At 27.4% G+C, this 15,777-nt stretch overlaps 4 protein-coding genes across 6 annotated transcripts in view; 2 read left to right on the forward strand and 2 right to left on the reverse strand.

The window, feature by feature from the left end:
• Positions 1 to 2,316, reverse strand: part of LOC102673679 (BTB/POZ domain-containing adapter for CUL3-mediated RhoA degradation protein 3) — a 4,010-nt gene extending 1,694 nt beyond the window's left edge. The window contains exons 1-4 of one of the 2 annotated variants that reach the window (XM_031509737.1): positions 1,829 to 2,316; positions 1,343 to 1,655; positions 1,071 to 1,269; positions 789 to 939 (exon numbers count right to left, since the gene is read on the reverse strand). In XM_031509737.1, the coding sequence (XP_031365597.1) occupies positions 789 to 939; positions 1,071 to 1,269; positions 1,343 to 1,655; positions 1,829 to 1,991 (826 nt within the window). In that variant the 5' untranslated portion in view covers positions 1,992 to 2,316. Of the gene's footprint in view, positions 1 to 628; positions 940 to 1,070; positions 1,270 to 1,342; positions 1,656 to 1,828 lie in introns of those variants that run through there. The other variant, XM_006614152.2, reaches the window with a different exon arrangement.
• Positions 2,317 to 2,328: 12 nt separating this feature from the next.
• LOC102673454 (intraflagellar transport protein 20 homolog) lies at positions 2,329 to 4,201 on the forward strand. Of its 2 annotated transcripts, none has more exons than XM_006614150.2 (3): positions 2,329 to 2,493; positions 3,105 to 3,259; positions 3,436 to 4,201. In XM_006614150.2, the coding sequence occupies exons 1-3, from the start codon at positions 2,370 to 2,372 to the stop codon at positions 3,547 to 3,549; spliced, it is 393 nt and encodes a 130-aa protein (XP_006614213.1). In that variant the 5' UTR covers positions 2,329 to 2,369; the 3' UTR covers positions 3,550 to 4,201. The 2 variants fall into 2 exon arrangements, with proteins under 2 accessions (XP_006614213.1, XP_006614214.1); XM_006614151.2 differs by having other exon boundaries at positions 2,333 to 2,493; positions 3,144 to 3,259.
• A 1,378-nt stretch (positions 4,202 to 5,579) lies between these two features.
• On the reverse strand, positions 5,580 to 9,296 carry LOC102673329 (probable protein phosphatase CG10417). Its single transcript, XM_006614149.2, has 6 exons — positions 8,909 to 9,296; positions 7,743 to 8,022; positions 6,826 to 7,582; positions 6,563 to 6,707; positions 6,006 to 6,461; positions 5,580 to 5,915 (listed from the first exon to the last, which is right to left on the reverse strand). Exons 1-6 carry the CDS (start codon positions 9,017 to 9,019, stop codon positions 5,673 to 5,675), a joined length of 1,992 nt encoding a protein of 663 aa, XP_006614212.1. The 5' UTR covers positions 9,020 to 9,296; the 3' UTR covers positions 5,580 to 5,672.
• A 3,770-nt stretch (positions 9,297 to 13,066) lies between these two features.
• LOC102676775 (heparan sulfate glucosamine 3-O-sulfotransferase 5) overlaps positions 13,067 to 15,777 on the forward strand; it is a 146,566-nt gene continuing 143,855 nt past the window's right edge. Inside the window, exon 1 of the mRNA XM_006614171.2 lies at positions 13,067 to 13,765. The gene's annotated coding sequence lies outside the window, so the exon portion shown is untranslated. The remainder of the gene's footprint in view (positions 13,766 to 15,777) is intronic.

Consider the following 15,777-nt stretch of genomic DNA (forward strand, 5'->3'; position numbering starts at 1 on the left):
TAAGCATCTTAATCAAATAATAGTAATAATATAATTATATAAAAATAATAATATTTGTAATAACATAATTTTATATTTTGTAAGTTTCTTATGTATTTTCTTAATCTTAATAACTGCTTAAAAGTTGTTATAGAGTATAAGAGTAAATAATTCCATCAGTCACAAAATGGCAACTTCAACTTATTCTTGTTTTATATCTGACACGAACATTTGGCACATAAGTAGTACTGCGTATATGTGTTCTCTTAAAATACTTATTTTCAAATTTACGATGTGAAAATAAAAAATACGAAAACGTATTCTTATATTTTTACATATCGATATCTTATAATATAAATCCAAAACGAATTGTGTCATTCGGTTCTAAAAATGATTTCAAATATGTGAAATAATTAAGATGTTTAGATATAGATCAAAGAAGTGAGTAAGATAATGCAATGCAATGAAGTGCAATGCATAATATAATTAATAATCACTTTTAATCATACTGTTCATTTTTCGCTCAAGAGAATACATAGATATACATATACATACATATATATATATATATATATATATATATAATGTATGTATATGTATAGATATCTTTATCTATAAATATGCATGTATATATAAAATTTTGTGTACATTTTTTTTTCACACATCTTACTTTGTATTGGCTCGTGTCTTAAGGGCGAGGACTCGAACGACGCTAAGAGTCGCTGGATTAGGAGGGGTAAGAGAGGTAAGATTGGGTCAGTTGGTATTTTGTTTGTTGGAGCGAAGGCGAGCCAAGCCTGAACGCTCACCCTCTTCTTCATCTGATGTACAAGGTGGTGCACCACTGACTGCACCACGTGATGATGTTGCTTGCATTAATTCTTGATCTGGACCATTTCGATGCTCATATAACAAAATATTTAATGTTTCTTCATAAATTCTGGCTTCTGGAAACTCAACCTATGTATTATAAATCAAGTTCTTATTTCTCTTATTTGTATTATAAATGAATTATATTACATATTATATATATTTATAATAATAATAGATAAATATACAATCAAATATATTTTATATATGTTTGATATTACCTTTGTGTGTTTTTTATCAGTTGTATAAACAATGGAGTGGCAACAAACTTCTGCAACTTTGCGACCATGACCATAAAATGTCCAACAACAAATTTCACTGGAGCCAATTACATCTTTAATAAATAATACTCTACGACCAAATCTAAGGGACATTTTGTCGAACAATTCTATGTTTTTCAAGAGATTGTCATCTGATGTACTATAAAAGACAAGGCTTATTATATTTATTCATTCTTTGTTTCATTGCAGTTTTATGAAACAAATATTATCACCTTGTATATGAATACTTGTTATTATGTCTATTAACAAGCAACTTCACTACTGGTTTAGTAGTACTACTAATTAATAATTGTTCTTCTTTCTGAGAAGTAATAAGTGGAATTCTACAAATAGGTTCTGCTTCTCTTTCTTTTCGAAGAAGTGCTTGTTCACAAGATTCAGCTAGCTCGGTAATGCAATAATATTTTGCTTCTGCAAGCAATTCTGCCATTTCTCTCGTACTTTCTGGTAATGGAACTGATCCGTCTCTTAGAAAATTTAAGATTGTTCCAAAATGTTTTCCACACCTATCTATTAATATCCACCCTATAAAATATATTTACGTATTTATCTTAAATAAATAAAAAAATAATTATATTTCTTTCGATTCGATATAAACATACATAAATAAAAAAATAAATAAGTTTTTTCAAATTTCATATATTCTTATAATGTTATATGTTTTATTAAACATAATAAAATCAAATAAAATATCACACCTTCGGGATCTGTAAGAATTTCCATGCGACCACTAAACATAGCTCGTAACATAGTATCATGTTTTTGGAGTGTCCCTAAAGTAGTATAGTGTAAGGAACCGCCGATATTGAGCTTGACATATTCCGAAGGATATTTAATTCCCGCTTTATGATTTCCAGACATTACGAACAATGACAATATATCAGATCGTCAAATATCAATGTTAATAAATAATCAGATGAGAAAGTATAACGATTTTTAAATGTTAAATATAAAATTTAATAGAGAAAGAACAAAGCGTTGTGTCTTGAGCGCCAACACAACGATAAACGATAACCAATAGAAAGATATTTTATGTGATATTTATTAATCTCATTTTAAATATTAAAATCTTATTAAATAACACGATTTTTCCACTACTTTTTTGTGTCTTACGACTCGGCAAAAAAAATATAGCCTATCGTATTCCCATTTTGGCGAGTGACTAGTACAAAGAAACGAAGACTAGTTCTAGATACGCGCAAGCGCAACTACCAGTTAATCGTTTGTTTATTTAAGAAAATGGCTGACCCTTTAGCAAAGTATGGAATTTATATCGATGATTTAAGTAAGATTCGTGTATTAGAACCAGAAGTTGCAAATCAGACAAATAAGCTTAAAGAAGAATGTAAAAATTTCATTTCGAGTAAGTTTTAAGTTACAAATTATTATAATTACACAAGCTAATATATATTTGTTAACATTTTTGACATATACAATTTGAATAAGAAAATATTTTTATGAATATTTTTGTCAATTGACTTACCTCGTTATTTTTTATTTTTTGTAATTGCTAAGTATATTTTCAATACAAAACAAATGCTTCTATCTACACTTACATCCTTCTTTATAGTAATTGCTGCCATCTATATTGCCGCCTTGATCAGTACTTCAAATCATAATAAATAAAAAAATATATATTATTAAAATATTGAATTAAAATATATTTATTTATTTTCCCATCATACGAATATATTTTTTTAAAATAACTTATTGTTAAAAATCATCTTATTAAATTATTTCTAATAATTATTTCTAATAATTTATATTATTAATAAAAATAGTTTAATTTATAATTAAATTTAGTACATATTATTTTTACTCATTTGAATTTTTATGTATATATTTTTATTTATTAGTTATAGTACAAAATGATTTGTCTTTTTTAAATATTTACTTATATATGAAAATAAATTTCAAATGATTTAGATTCGTTTTATATTTCATTCGATATTTATTGTATCTTTTATTTCCTAGAAATTACTGAATTTCAAACCAATTCCGATGAATTTATAGAAATAATAGATCAAATAGCAAATGAGGTGGAAAAAGAAAAAATGAAAACTATTGGAACCCGAAACTTGCTTCGATCTATTGAAAAAGAAAGGGATGCTCAAAAACAACAAATTCAGGTTGTTTCAAAATTAAAATATTTTACTGAATATTAGTTATTTTTGATAATGATTGATGAATCAAAAAATCAATTATTTTAATTTCTTATAAGATTATATAAAAATGTATACTATTGATAGATATATTCAATAAATTAATTTAAAATAATTTAAACATTTATATATATTAATTGCAGGCACAGATAGTTGAAAAATCTATGGAACTTGAGAGACTTCGTATACAATACGATTCTCTAAAAAAAATCGAAATGGAACAATTAGAAACTATTGAACAATTAACAGTGAATTAAAAACTTGAAAAGCTGAAATTAATATATCTATTTTTATTAAATATATTTTGAATGTTTGTACTTTTCTTTAGAAAATAAATTGATCATAAAATAAGGAAAATAAATAAAACTATTAAATATGATTAGAGTGACATATATTATGAAACAAAATATTTATACATAAGTTTATGACGAAGTTTGTAATTAAGACGGTGTCGGAGTTTAAACCTTTCTTAATAAGACGGCATCAAATGTACACACATATCGTAAAGGTTCTGAACCCCTGAATCAGAAAGGCACATTAGTTAATTCTGAATCATTCTATGTATGTTTCTAATATTAATATACTAATAATCATTTTGATAATAGTATTATTTTTTCTTTTTCATAAAAATTGCGCGATTGCTTTTCTTTTATAATTATAAACAATATTGTTATATAATTACTATCTACTAACAGCCGCAATTACACGTGAGCATACGGTTGCAGAAGATAAATAACAATATAAAACTTGAAGCAATCTTAAGATATCGCAGGTGATCAATTAATTATATTAATTATTTATCTAACATCTATATTATTTTATCGAATATAAACTTTATATGTTTTACGAATAGACAGTCGTTGTCCTTATTATATTGGTGAAATAGTGATATAATGAAAATGACTTGAAGATAAAAAAAATTTATCAAGTTGCTAGAGCTTAATTATTAAAAATTTTTCTTACTTATATATTCTAATTATATAGAAAAAGAATTTCATTAATTATATAAAATGAAAAACGATATAAGCATATAATATAGGTACAATAATTTGATTAAAATAAAGCATGTATTTCTTAAAAACATATAAATAATTTAAATATTTTTTTTCACCCTTACTTTTTACATATTTCTTACGATAAATTAATTTTTTTTAATTTTAATACATATCTTATTAGTTTTCAAAATGTTTGTATGTTTAAATATATTTAAATTTAATCTATTTTATTGTTCTTTTTTAAAATATTATTTTTATGTTGTCATAAATTTACAGAATATCTCATGCTGTAAGATATTTAAAAAAAATGTTAAATATTTTAAGTAGATAGTATTCTGTAACATAGTACATACTCTTTTAACAATATTTTTAGTACAAGATCACAAATTAGCAATGCGTAATACGCAACTGTCTTCATTACACAATACAGTTTACACATTTTAAGACTACTCGCACACCCATCCATTCAACCACTATACCCAGGGATTCAAAAATAAAGTTTATTTCGTAAAAATAAGAAATGGTATCGTGTTGAATTACAAATATAAATCCTATAATCTAAATTTATAAATATGTACAATTACATATCTACTATGGATGTTATCTAAAAACTCAAAGAGTATATTTTATAGACATTAATGGAGCAAATAGGATGATTAAATACAACAAACATAATTAAATTTTGTTTGATAAAAAAATAAAATAACGAAAATATTTAAAATCAAAATGTCAAAAGTCATTTGAAAAATTTGAAAAGAACTTCAAAAATTTATTTTTAATCTAATCGTTATGATATCTTATGTTATTTATATAAAATCTTATAAGATTTCGATTTAATAAATAATTTCAGATTGATTTTATTTATACTTATCATCTATCTTATCGTTATTGTAGAAAGTATTTATGAAGTGAAATATCTATTATTTCATTAATATATAATACAGAATCGTTCATATGACTGTTTATATCTTTTTGTACATAACATTATTAAAATGTTAGACTATATATCAATAGCACACTATTGATATATATATCGATAGTATACTATCAAATAATAATAGTGTAGTTTTGAAAATAATTGATTTTGAAAAAAAAAATAAAACCATAGTTTTTATATTAAATAAAGTTTCTAATATTGAAATATTAGTAGCAAAGTATCATCCTCATATGCTCCAATTTATCAGTCTGCCTCCAATAGCCAGCTATAATATACTTTACATGATATTTAAAGTAACTGGTATCGATCACCATTGAGTATCCGCTCAAAATTCCCAGTTTTTTTTTTTCTTTTTTTTTTTTTTATAGAATTACATAATTTTACATAAATTCACATTCACTCATCTGTCTCCAAAGATTATAACAGTTTATAATATTTAACACATTTCTCATATAGTTGCTTCAGTTTTAAGTCGTTTACAAGATTTCATTGTGTCATCCTGTATAATACAATCATTATTTTCTTCTGTCGATATAGATGGCGATAGTGATCTTTTAACAGTACATACGTCAGTAATAGTGCTATTCATTACAGCATTAGTCGATGAATTAAATTGTACTATTACAGCTGTCATATTGTCGCATCCTGTACCATCTCCACAGGTATCAGGTGCAAGACAATGGTCAAATAGCTATAATGTAATAATTTTGTTAATAAGTAATATTTATTTTAAATCAAAATAAGGAAAAAAGTAATTGTAAATAAAATATATATTTTGTACCTCTTCACAGATTTTTGATAATTTTTCATAATTTTGAGTTAAACGAGCACGAATAAATTGTACAACATCTTGACTTGACATGAAATTCCAAATACCATCACAAGCAAGCACCATAAACTCATCTCTTTCTGGTTCAATTGTAATATGCCTTACATCAGGAAGAGCAGAAATCATTTGCTCTTGTGGTGGCAAGTCTGCATTTTGTTTGTAAGCATGGTCCCCAAGTGCTCTTGATAAATTAAGGCCACCATTTACTCTACCATCAGCTGTAACTTTTCCACCAGCTTTTACTATACGTTCCATTTCTGGTTCATCTTCAGGTTTATGATCTAAACTAAGTTCAATAGCTTGACCATCTCTACATAAAACACAACGAGAGTCTCCAGCATTTGCCACATATAATTCATTGTCCTTTAAAATTGCAACTACTGCAGTGCATCCACTATCATAACCTGGCTGTATAAATGAATTATTTATATTTATTTTAAATGTTTATAATTACCATAACATAATATTTTAAGCTTAAATAAAATATATTTTGGAAAAAATTTTAATACCTCTTCTGTATCCATCATAAGACTTTCACTATCATCATCATCATCATCATCATCAATATTACCATCTCCATCTTCATCTTCTTCATCTTCATCTTCATCACTTTCATCTTCATCGATATCTTCTATGTCATCTTCGTCACTAAAACTTTATAATAGGAAATGTGTAATAAAAAGATTATATGAATAATTAAAATTTGGATGATTAAAATATAAAAATAAGAATATTTTTATTTTTTAATTATTTTAAATAAAATTATTTCTACCTTTCTGGAATACCATCAAATGTTTCATCATTTTCATCATCATCATCATCTTCAGAAACTTCACTGTCTTTTTTTAAGAGAGTATGATATAATGTAACAGGTTGAATTCTTCTTCTACCAGTACTAGTTATCCGTTCTTGTTGTCCTGCATCTCCATTTTCTATAGGGATACATGAACTACTTGAAACATTATCTCCTCCACCCTTACTACTATCTGCATCTCCAATTTGCTTTGATTCTGCACCATTTATTTCTACTTCATTTGCATTTGATTCTATAGATGTAATTTTACCAGGACTTGTTACTTCCTTGTTTACATCTTCAGAACTATCTGGCATATCTGCACTTTTTGTTGTTTCTACATCTGCTGTAGATTCTACAGGTGTAGATGCATGTGCATTTCCATTACTGGTAGTTGAATCAAGAACTTGTTCAGCTTCATTGTTTCCAGGACACTCTGATTCTTTTCTTTCCATTGTACTAGATAAAGTTGATCCACATGGTTGACTGGAACTACTCACATCAGTTTCATTTGTATTCCACGAAGATGAAGATGATGAACATCCTGCACCAGATGATGAAGAACTTGCTTTTTCTTTACCTCTTCGACCACGTAGATAAGGACTTGCAGAACATACTCGTTTATTACATTTTTCATTTTTTACATTAGGATTTGATTCTGATTGATATTTTGCTATTACTTCTTCCAATGGCATTGTTGCCTCCATACATAGATTATTAACATTTTCTTCTTCATCTATGTGCAATGTAACGTATGAAGACAACTTTATTAAATATATTTTTGTACAAAGAAATAGATGGAACAAACTAATAATTATGAAATATGATAATTAATAGTTTAATTTAGATTAATATAATTTGTATAAGAATATATTTTAATATGAAAAGAAACGCACCAGATTCATTTAATTCTTCTTTTTTCTTATCTGAAGTAGATGTTCCTGCGAGTTCTTTGAGAATACTAACTACTTCAGATTTTTCAAGTGTAGCATCAAAGCCTAGAAAGGCATCAATTAAAGCTTGTCTTATATCTCCCTTTTTATATGCATCAGTTTGTTTAATAAAATCTGGTAAATTATTTGCACAATAAGTTGCTACTTCATGACCACCATGGCCATCATATACAGCAAATAATGAAATATTTTCATCAAAATCTATGCAACAATTATGTGCATCCTATAAACAAATAATTATATTTTATATTATATTTTATATAGATATATTCCAATTAATTTTAATTTTATATAATTAAAAACATTTAAAAAAAATTGTTAAATATACTTAATAATTCTTTAAAAGATTAATTTCAAATATTTCATATGACATATTTAATATTTTAATCAATTAAAATGAATATATAAATATGAAAATTATTAGATATGTATGTTGCATAAATAAAATTATTTTTTTTATATTATTATCACATATATATATATAAATATTTCAATTATCAATGAATAGATATTTTCAATAGTCAGAATATATTAAAAAATTATATATAAACAAATCACATTATTTTACAAAAGAAATCTTTGACAAAATTTTAAATTTATCAAATTGTTATTTAATGTTGTTATTTAGAAAATAACTATTAATAAATTATTTTAAAATATGTAAATATTATTAGAATATTTTTTAGAGTATAAGTTTAATAGTTATGAAATATTAGATAATAGAATAATAGAAATATAAAGTTTTAGGTTTTTACATTAGTAACAATAATAAGTTATTAAATTATATAGAGAATAGAAGTCTTCATAAACTGAAAAACTTTCATTTCAGAAGTAACTTCAAACTATGACAATGAATATTTTTAATTTTGTAATAGTACTGTTTTGTTCATAAGCGAAACGTCGGTGCACTGTTGTTTCTATAAGCACGATATTTGTCGTTCTCGAATCGAATAGACTGAATTTCGCGCTTCGACACATAGATGGATTACGTTACGATAAATTAGAATGAATGTCGTAATACTTTAGCGAAACAGAGAACCGGCAAACAGTTCTCTTATCGAAACGAAACTGGGTAACGGTGCACTGGCCGCTCGAGAGTTTTAGCTTACCTCTTGACTAATTCGCCAGCCTTGCATGGAACTCGCGCCGAATGCGACATTCTTGCCCACTTCATCGCTCGACACTTTCTTTGTAATCGGTTCTGACAAATATGCACCCATTTTCGTTTAAACCGGCAATCTTTCAGTCGATTCTCTAGCGTCCGCGTAAATAACACAATATCTTGGTGAAATTACTATTCACAAGCGCGGCGCACAGTCGTTAACTAGCCTCCATGACCGGTTTGGGTTTCTGTTTTCACTGCGCTGCCAGCTCCACCTAGTCCGCCACTTTTCTTACATGCGCACTTTGTTTTCGCGCCAAACTTTTGACGATTTTTAGTTACTACAGAATGGCGTTCTGTGTTATTTTGCAGAAGCATATGCTTTTGATCATGACAAGACTTATTTTCAATTATGAAATATGATAAATAATATATATATTTAATTTATCATTTATTTTATTAGAAATAAATTTATGGATTTGATAAAAAAATATATTGATTTATAAAAAAATTAATAAATGCTTCTAAAAAAAATTTCATTGTATAAATTATAAAAATCGATGAAATATTTTCGAAAATATTTTTTTTTGAACATTATAATATAACAATATTATGTAAAATTAAATTAAAAATATGTACAAAGTTTTAAAAAATATTTATAAAAGTTATATAAAATTTTTTTTAATATTTATTTATATATTTTATAGTTTTGTATTAATTTAATAATATTTATAGAACACAGTTGTTTTTATTAATTTTATCTATTCTATTTCTAATATACAAACGCATTATATATTATCTAAAATAACGATTATATCTAAGTAACTTGCAACTATTATGAATGCAAATAGTAATGATTCGCATTCACTGCTTTTACATACCATCTAGAATAACCTCATTTCTAGATACTGGAATACTTGCTTCGAATGGATTGTTCTTTAGTAAATCTGTCACGTTTTTCTCGTTTCGTATACTTGACCTCCCAAATTTTTGAGTTTATCCTTTCGTTTGATAAAAATATATTTTAATAAAAATAAAATAATTGATTTGCAGGCAAAAATAATTGAAATAATTTTTTTTTATAATCTTTTTGAAATTGATTTTAATATTTTGTACAAAAAAATCTTATAATCAAAATAGAAGATATTTGAATTCAAAGATATTTTGGATGTATAGGATTTTATAAAAACAAAAAAATAACGTAAAAATCCAACACTGTCACTCAAGAAGGACATGAAATTATTTAACGTTTTTTGTCTGATTGTATACGAATATGAAAGTCAGATTAATAAAATATGAATATAGAATAGAGAAAGAAAGATGTATCATTATTCAAGCTCATATCAAAATGTACAAAAATTTTTGTTTAATTAAAGATTTCTATTATTCATCAGATTCATCAATTCCATCATCCATCCATCCTTATTTTAAAATAAGGAAACAAGTAAAGCTATTTAGAAAGATTTTAAAGAAGAAATTAATTGTATATAAATTAAAGAGAAATGAGATTAATAAATGATTGAAAAATTACCGAAGAAAGGAAAATTTATAGGTTATGTAATTGTCGAGTGTACCGATGCATCGAAAACTCTGTCTACTTTAATGGTAAGAAGATGTGTAGAGATGCCGTACGATCCGGGGAATGGTGCAGCCGGTCGTCGAGGTCGGGGTGGTTGGCGAGGATGGGTTTGTGTGTTGCGTGATGGTCGCCGTTTATCGATTCGCGCCGTCGTGAGGAATGAAGTCGCGGATATGTTCTATGCCGTATCGCACTCTCTCACCTCTATGTGTATCTCTGCGTTCCATATAAACACATCTATGCAAATAATATGCCACCAGCGAAAGTAGCAGCGCCATGCAATCTTGCTCTTATTCATTTTTCTTAATCGTTTTGATTCTGGCTGGATGTCTAATACGATATTATTTAAACATCATTTCTATAAATATTGTCTCATATTTTTTAAAAATTTGAAAATTTTTGAATTTTAATTTATTTCATCTTCTACTATTATTGAATTTTTATTTGAATTTTATTTTTTCAATTCTTTCTTCCTTTGCAATAATGGTTCATAGATAATTTTTTAATATAAATGAATTTTTTCTTTTAAAAGAATTAAATTACAAAAAGCAATTTGAAAGTGCTAAATAATTTTCTTTTTTTATTAAATACATATATATATATATGTGAAAGAATAATTAATAAATAATTGCAAACATTGTCTATTAATGAAAAAGATCGCGTGCGCAGGAAGTCAATTACCTTTAGATACAAACGCGATATTCTCAATGAACGATTGTAAAATACTGAATGAAACTTATCAGAATATATTTTTACTTAATGTATATTATACGTAATTTTTTATAGAATTGAATATCTAAAAGATTCAATTCAAAGAAAAAGGAATTCATTTCGATATATCGTTTTAATTCACGTTTTAAATTCATCTAAATTTTATGTATGTAATATATGTGTATGTTTTTGCCCAAATGTTTCAATTCAGAAAATAAAAAAAATAAAATCTACTTAAGTTTTATTATTAGAATAATTTCACTCTTATGATTAGATTTTGAAAAATAATTTATATTATTTTATTTCTGTAATAATTTATATTATATATTAATTATAATAATTTTAATTGTTGTTTAAAATATAAAATTGCACACGTAAAGAAAGATTTTTATATTTCATGGATTTGTTGATGATGGATATGTTGAAATGTATCGTAAATCAATTACTGGTCGAATGCACAGTTCGAATCACCTTTTTCCTCGAAGTCACATGCATTTCACGTTCTATTTGATAATAATCATGTATGCTGCAGTGAATCTGGGTCCGCACGTATACATACACGAGCATTATAGGAATGCATACTAAACCGAGCAGTACCGCATCTACATAACAAATGCGGAAACACATGATTGCACTGCACAATCAAAAAAGATCAGTGGATCATTTTAAGATATATATCTTTTACGTAAAATTAAAAACTTTTTAAAAACTTTTTCCCCGATATTTCAAGAAAAATCTTAATTATCCAAGTTAACGTTTTCATTTTTATTTTAATTCTATTTTAGAGGTTAAGAAAGAATAGGATAAGCTTTCATCGAATAGAATAGATAGATATTACTTTTCATTAATCCTTATGTATACTGATTGGAGAGAGAGAATAACGTTTTCATAATAAATAGTTTTTCGAGAACATCTTCCCACCAATCACAATCGTAGAACAATCTTATTGGTGCAGAGCTTATATGAATAATCGAGTTATATAAATCGCGGAAATTTTGAATTATTTATATTCTGACTAACATTTCCATTGACAATTCATTCTTATCAGATTCAAATAAAATTATATATATATAATATTCTGCTTTATTCACATTGTTATAATTTATTCATTAAGTGATTGGTTTAAATTTGCATATGCAAAAGCATCAATTCATTCTTATCAGATTCAAATAATATATATATATATATATATATATATATGATTTTAAAATTCTGTTTTATTCATATTGTTATAATTTATTCATTAAGTGATCGGTTTAAGTTTGCATATGCAAGAGCATGATAAGCAACTATTTTACATTAGTGCATAATGATTCAAAACAGTCGTTCGTGAATCAGCAATATATTGTGAAATCGGTCATACAATTGTATATCCACAGATAGTCTTAAATTTCGTGTTCTAATAATAAATCTTTAAATGTAACGCAATCAAATGCATTGTAACCTGAGTTCAAGGAGACGATAAATAAGAAAAACGACGATCGAAACAAGTTAGTCGACAGTCGGAGAATATAATTAAGCTTCATCTTTCAATTTTCTACGTACAAATACACGTAATAAATGTATTACACAAACAATTGAAGCTAGTTTATATTATTTCTGACAATGAAATAATTATCATTTGTAGAATAAAAATATAATAAATATATATATCAAAAATTAATATCGAGTTATATAATTTATATTTTTTTATATGATGTGTAATTTTTCATAAACTATATTAAATATCCATACATATTGAATAGTTTTACGATCAATTGTATAAAAAGATTTATAATATAAAATAGTAAAAATTGAATCATCGATACATATCTGAGAATTATATTTATATTCAAAGAAGCGTGCATCAACATAAGAAAATTGTAATCAATGAATATGGAACAAACGAATCAGTTGAAAACGCAAGCCTCTTGTTCGAATCGTTATAATTAACTCTCGTCTTTCGAATTTTCCGCGCTTCTGCGATTGTGTACACGAGTCGGGAAGAACGAGTAGGGGTAGGTGGATGGTCGGCTATGGTCGGTGGTGGGAGCTAAAGTAGGGGAAGAAGTAGCGAGGGTTTACGGTGGAGCAGATAGGTGTCGCGTAGTGATGGAGGGGGTAACGGGTGCGTGCGAGCGCACGAGCCCGCCAGTTCTTCGGTGAGGCTCGAAGAGGTCAGGTTAACTCTTGTCACTATTCCGCTCGGCAAAACGCGAATCTCTCTCAACTCATGTATACACAAATGCACGCACGGTTCTTGTATTTCGACTTGTCATATTGATAACAGTGTTTGTTTGTATTTTTAATAGCTATGGAATGCGGTCGAGACGCGTAAACACTATTTTCGTTACGTCGCGTGTTCGGTGCTGATCTCGTCGAGTGCAAGGGCGAGTCGTTCTCTCGCAATCTCGTCTTTGTTATTCTGCCTGGGTTGTTTCTTTCGGGCCGAGTAGTGCAAATAGGTGATTTTATGAATGCGAGATCAGAAGTTTACTGTCATCGAAAGGATCATTATTAGAATTTTGGAGAGTTAAGCAGCCACTGTATGTTCGTCCGCGGCCTAGTGACCTGACCTTGGGTCGACCCGACCAGGTGTGTATGTTAAATGCTCATACGTATAGTTGCATTGTATTCGCGAAGAAAACGGCGACGATCGTGTTCAGAGTCAGCTGTACGTTGTTGAATTCTTCCCTCGTTGGTGTGAGTGTAACGAATAGACGAAAAGAGAGATGAAAAAGAGACATGATTCGGGATAAAGTTCGCACTGTTACCGCAACACCTATACACATTGCCAACTCGACCGCTTAACGTGGATACGTCGTCGTACACCTCCGGCTGCTTTGTTTGGATAAGAGGATTCCGAGTTGAGTGTTTGCCGGTTTGCATCGTTTCCCTCGATGTTTTTCTTGTGTACATGTCCTCGCAATGGGTTGTCCTTCGATATGACAGTCATAGCTTTAGAAATATGTATTGTGATATATAGATAAACGCGTCTAAACGATATCCTTTAACAATCTTTGATAGATAATGCTATATGAGATTGCGAAAAAAAAACACGTTTATTGCTTATTATTTGTTACTTTCTTTCATACTTATTTGTACCGTTTCTTCTTCTTAAGGGTAAACGGTGATTGATGGCTTTTAATGTTGGTTTTTGATTCGATGATAGCGTGTATATGCAAGTCTTTAGTTTCTAGAACAAGCTTTTTGGTTCGTTTCGTGATCAAAGACTCTTTCAGAGAGAGAGAGAGAAAGAAAAAAAGGAAAGAGAGTAAAAAATATATAAAAAGCTTAATTTTAGCTTATGATTTTACATTATATTTATATATTTACCAAATATATAAATATAATGTATTTTTAATGAGAATATTAAAGGATTTATGAGAAAATAAATTATTAAATTTAAAAGATTGATCTTTTCCACGTTACGAATTCAAAAATTAATGAAATTAAAAATTTTGTATTAATATTTATAATAAGTTAAAAATATTTTAACTTCCCAATTAAGATCAAATTCTTAGAATCACAGAATAGTTGATATTTCAATTTTCAAGTTGCGTATGATTGATTTATAGAGTAGATATAATGTATTTTCTGGAGCGATGAACCTGTCCAGAGTGATTTATTATTAGACGTATGATAGTTAACGAGAACTCGAAATTCCATTGTGATTTATCAGCAGCTTGGTACTTGAGAGGAGTGTGCGTGACGAGCCCTAACCGACGCCCTGAATCAAAGATACTTTTTCCATCCAGGAAACGGGTATGGTCGATTAACATTTGTTATGCATCGCGTGCTGATTTATTTGAAACTTGACAACAACTTGTGCCTGTTGCTGTTGCTTCCATTTGCTTAAATTTCTTTTTTTACGAATAAACGTCTTTCATTGCAATCTGCTTATTGTACGTGTTTGATAATTGAGAAGTTGAAGTGCTGCAAAAATGATGATTTTCAATTCAAATGCGAAATATGTGCTTGTTGATTTTGGCATTTACATTGTTTATCGCTCAAACAATATGGACTCTCAGTGTTTGCCAACTTTATAGATTTAGCGAATGACAAATAATATAGTGAAAAATATATCAGATTTCTGATATTTTCAATTTTCAATCACTGTAAAATTAAATTTGTCTCGTGACAATCTTAAAATGTATTGTAAATTATTTTATTACTTGCACCATTTTTTTTATAAATAGAATTTTCGATTAAAAAAAAAAAATATCTTTCATTAAATCTTATTTAAAATATTTAAAATTATTCGATATTTGTACTTTATAATTGTTGAGAAACGATATAATTTTTCTTTGAATAATATTTAAGAGAATATGTTTATTCAAATTTTTTTGTTACTGCAATATTCGATTTAGAAGAAACGTTCGTACGTTTCACTGTGACGTGAGTCGATTGTCGGTTTAAAAAGTAATCTATACTACTGGGATTTGTTCCGTGTCGAAGAAGATTCTCAAAGAATGCAATATCCGGCACATGATACAAACGTATGTCGATCCACAGTTGTTCAAGCAAGGAAAAGTGTCTTTATTCTTGTGTGTGTGTGTTCATAATATAAAATAAATTTCATTAAAAAAAAAAAAAAAAAAAAAAAA

This window comes from Apis dorsata, unplaced genomic scaffold (genome assembly GCF_000469605.1).
Source record: "Apis dorsata unplaced genomic scaffold, Apis dorsata 1.3 scaffold_170, whole genome shotgun sequence".
In the NCBI taxonomy this organism is placed as follows: Eukaryota; Metazoa; Arthropoda; class Insecta; order Hymenoptera; family Apidae; genus Apis; species Apis dorsata.